We start from the raw sequence: 2,824 nt of genomic DNA on the forward strand, positions 1-2,824 counted from the left end.
TCTTCTGCTCTCTATACGTGCACTTGATTCTGTGGTTGCCTTTAAGAGCAAACTTAAAACTTTCCTTTTTTATAAAGACTTTTAACAACTTCACTGTGTTGTCTGTTTCTTAGTTATTGTTTTATGATGTTGCTGATGTTTTTATTCTTATTTTTCTGTATAATTTTTGCACCTTTGTAAAGCACTTTGTGACCCTGTCTGAGAAAGGTGCTTTATAAATAAACTTTTACTGACTGACTGACTTACTTACTTACTGACTGACTTACTTACTTTCTGGCAATGTCCAAGAACTTATACTAGCTTTGACCTCTGAATAATCTGTGCAGCTGCAGTTACAGGAGCATCAATCAGGCTGCTTGAAGACAGTCTTTTTCTGGAAAACCAAAATTCAAAAGTGGTTCCTGATTTTTATTAGTTGATTTAAAGTTGTTGTTTTTTTTAACTTTTGATTTAATAGTGACCTTTTGTAGGTTTTCCTTTCTTTAACAAAATGGTTAAACTAACTTTTAGTTGGTCCTGCCATCTACACTTTGATGGTGCCAAAACCTTCAACTATAGCAGCAGGTTGTTTCCAATAAGCCAAGTAATTAAAAACATACTGTATTAGAACACCAATCTTTGTAACAATATAACCTTGGTTTACCATTGATTTTAAACCTATTTTCAGCTGCTGATTTCATCTCATGTAAAAAATATGACAAACTCAAAATTTTTTGAAGTTCTGAAGAGCGACAGTACAGGTGTTGTCCAACATACCTCACTGTCCACCACCCCATTCTTGTCGCGGTGCGGCGCCTCATAGGCTTCCATCTGCTGGCGGGAAACTTTGACAAGCCTCTCTGCCAGCTCCCTCCACCGCCCTGCTAGCTCCACAGCAGTGGTCAGCAGGACAAAGTCCATGACCAGTCTGGCCACGAGACCCTGACAGTCCATCTTCAACAAAGCCTGTAGAGAACAGGACACATGAGTCATTCAGTGAAATACAGAACAGAGTCTGATGGGATAAAGAATCATTTCTGGCTTTTGAACAAAAACGGAACCTGAAAAAAAATCAATTGGAGCAGCAAATTAAATACAAACTGAAGTATTCACAAGAATGTCATGATAAAACTTGTTTTATACAAAGTAATTAATACATCAGCAGGTTTCATTCCATTCACTTGATCCTACCATTTCCCACAGCCTGCCTTCTAAATCCCCCACAAATCTAATCTTTGTGAAACATTCAGATGCTTTCTGCTGGAAAGAAAGCTGAAATCTGCCAACAGCAGATTTTTGTTCCATCTGAGCTAAGGAGAGGGAAACTTTGAATCAAACCTGGTAACTGAAGAGATTCAGAATGAGCAATAATCCAACAACTTTATTTCTCTTGACAAAGGTTTAGAACTCTGAACATCTTTTCCATCCTCATGCCCTGGGCTGCCTTAATGCACAGGCTTACTTGGATTGAAGCCCAGGGGCCTACAGCGTTGGGGGGGCTATCGTTTTGAGGTCACATGATGAGCTGAAAAAGTTACATAGTGTTTTAACTTCAAAGTCTTTCTGTCACTTATTGCAAATGCATATTTGTAACCGCTGATTGATCCAAACGAATAGTAACTCACGTGGGCTCACATGGTCTGACCAATCAGAATGTGGATTGTTAGTTTTGGGGCGTGTCTCTCGATGATTGGCTAACAGCGGCCAACATGTCAGGTCGGGGTAGAAGTTTGTGTATATGTCAGAACAAGTTTGAAAAAAAGAATATTGAGCTAGCAGAAAATTTTGAACCAGCTTACTGGAAACATGAATCTGTCGAAGGATGTTTGCTGCTTCAGAACGTCCTGAGAGGAGGACAAAGAAGTAGACATTTTGGGGACCTACGCAGGATATGTATCCTGTATCCATTCACCATTAGTAGACAGAAAGATACACAAAACCAAATTCTGTATGCAATTATAAACCTTGTGCATAAAATTTTACCAGTATGAACATATACTGCTAACTGGGAACACTTACTGGGTGTGTGTGGCTGGGTAAATGAGGACACAAATTGTGTAGTTAAGCAATTTGAGTAGTACGGTTGGTTAGGAAGGTGCTGTGTAAGTAGTCCATGTATCAAATATTGGTCTGAATGGTGCTCAGTGTTGAAACTTGTATGAGATTAACTTTGCGTGATCACCACTGGAAGAAAAACAAAGTGAATTTAAAAAGGTTGCAGTTTGTTTAGGTCTTAACAGATCTGAACGGGAGAACAGCCCCTCCTGCCATCCCCTGCGACCTCCCTGTCTACGTCGATTTAGCCCAAATGACGGCTGTTGGTGGGAAAAGTCAAAACACTGTGGAAACTATGGCTGCTCCTGCAGCCGAGGCAACCTGCAGCATGTCATGGTGGATTTGCAAATACAAAACTGTCACATGCAAATATGAGTGCATTTATGCAACACACATCTGTGTCTGTGAGTCATAAGAATCATGAGTTGCAGAGTTCTACATTACCAAACAGAAACAGTTTATTTAAGATCTGTAATTTCTTAAACGGATGAATATTCTTGTTCTGAGAAAAATAAATTTAAACTTGTTTAAATCAAACCTTGTAAATGATGTTATGCATGATGATATACACTCACCGGCCACTTAATAAGGTACACCTGTCCAACTGCTCGTTAACACTTAATTTCTAATCAGCCAATCACATGGTGGCAACTCAGTGCATTTAGGCATGTAGACATGGTCAAGACAATCTCCTGTAGTTCAAACCGAGCATCAGTATGGGGAAGAAAGGTGATTTGAGTGCCTTTGAACGTGGATCTACTGGGATTTTCACACACAACCATCTCTAGGG

At 39.6% G+C, this 2,824-nt stretch overlaps 1 protein-coding gene across 2 annotated transcripts in view; it reads right to left on the bottom strand.

Annotated features, from left to right (window-relative positions):
- The window catches only part of LOC106528434 (SH3 domain-binding protein 4), a 91,817-nt gene that overhangs the window by 7,774 nt on the left and 81,219 nt on the right, over positions 1-2,824 (bottom strand). For both annotated transcript variants that reach the window (XM_014023602.1, XM_014023603.1), the window contains exon 4: positions 757-945. In XM_014023602.1, coding sequence (XP_013879056.1) covers positions 757-945 — 189 coding nt within the window. The remainder of the gene's footprint in view (positions 1-756; positions 946-2,824) is intronic.

The sequence above is a fragment of the Austrofundulus limnaeus genome, unplaced genomic scaffold (assembly GCF_001266775.1).
Source record: "Austrofundulus limnaeus strain Quisiro unplaced genomic scaffold, Austrofundulus_limnaeus-1.0 Scaffold379, whole genome shotgun sequence".
NCBI lineage: Eukaryota > Metazoa > Chordata > Actinopteri > Cyprinodontiformes > Rivulidae > Austrofundulus > Austrofundulus limnaeus.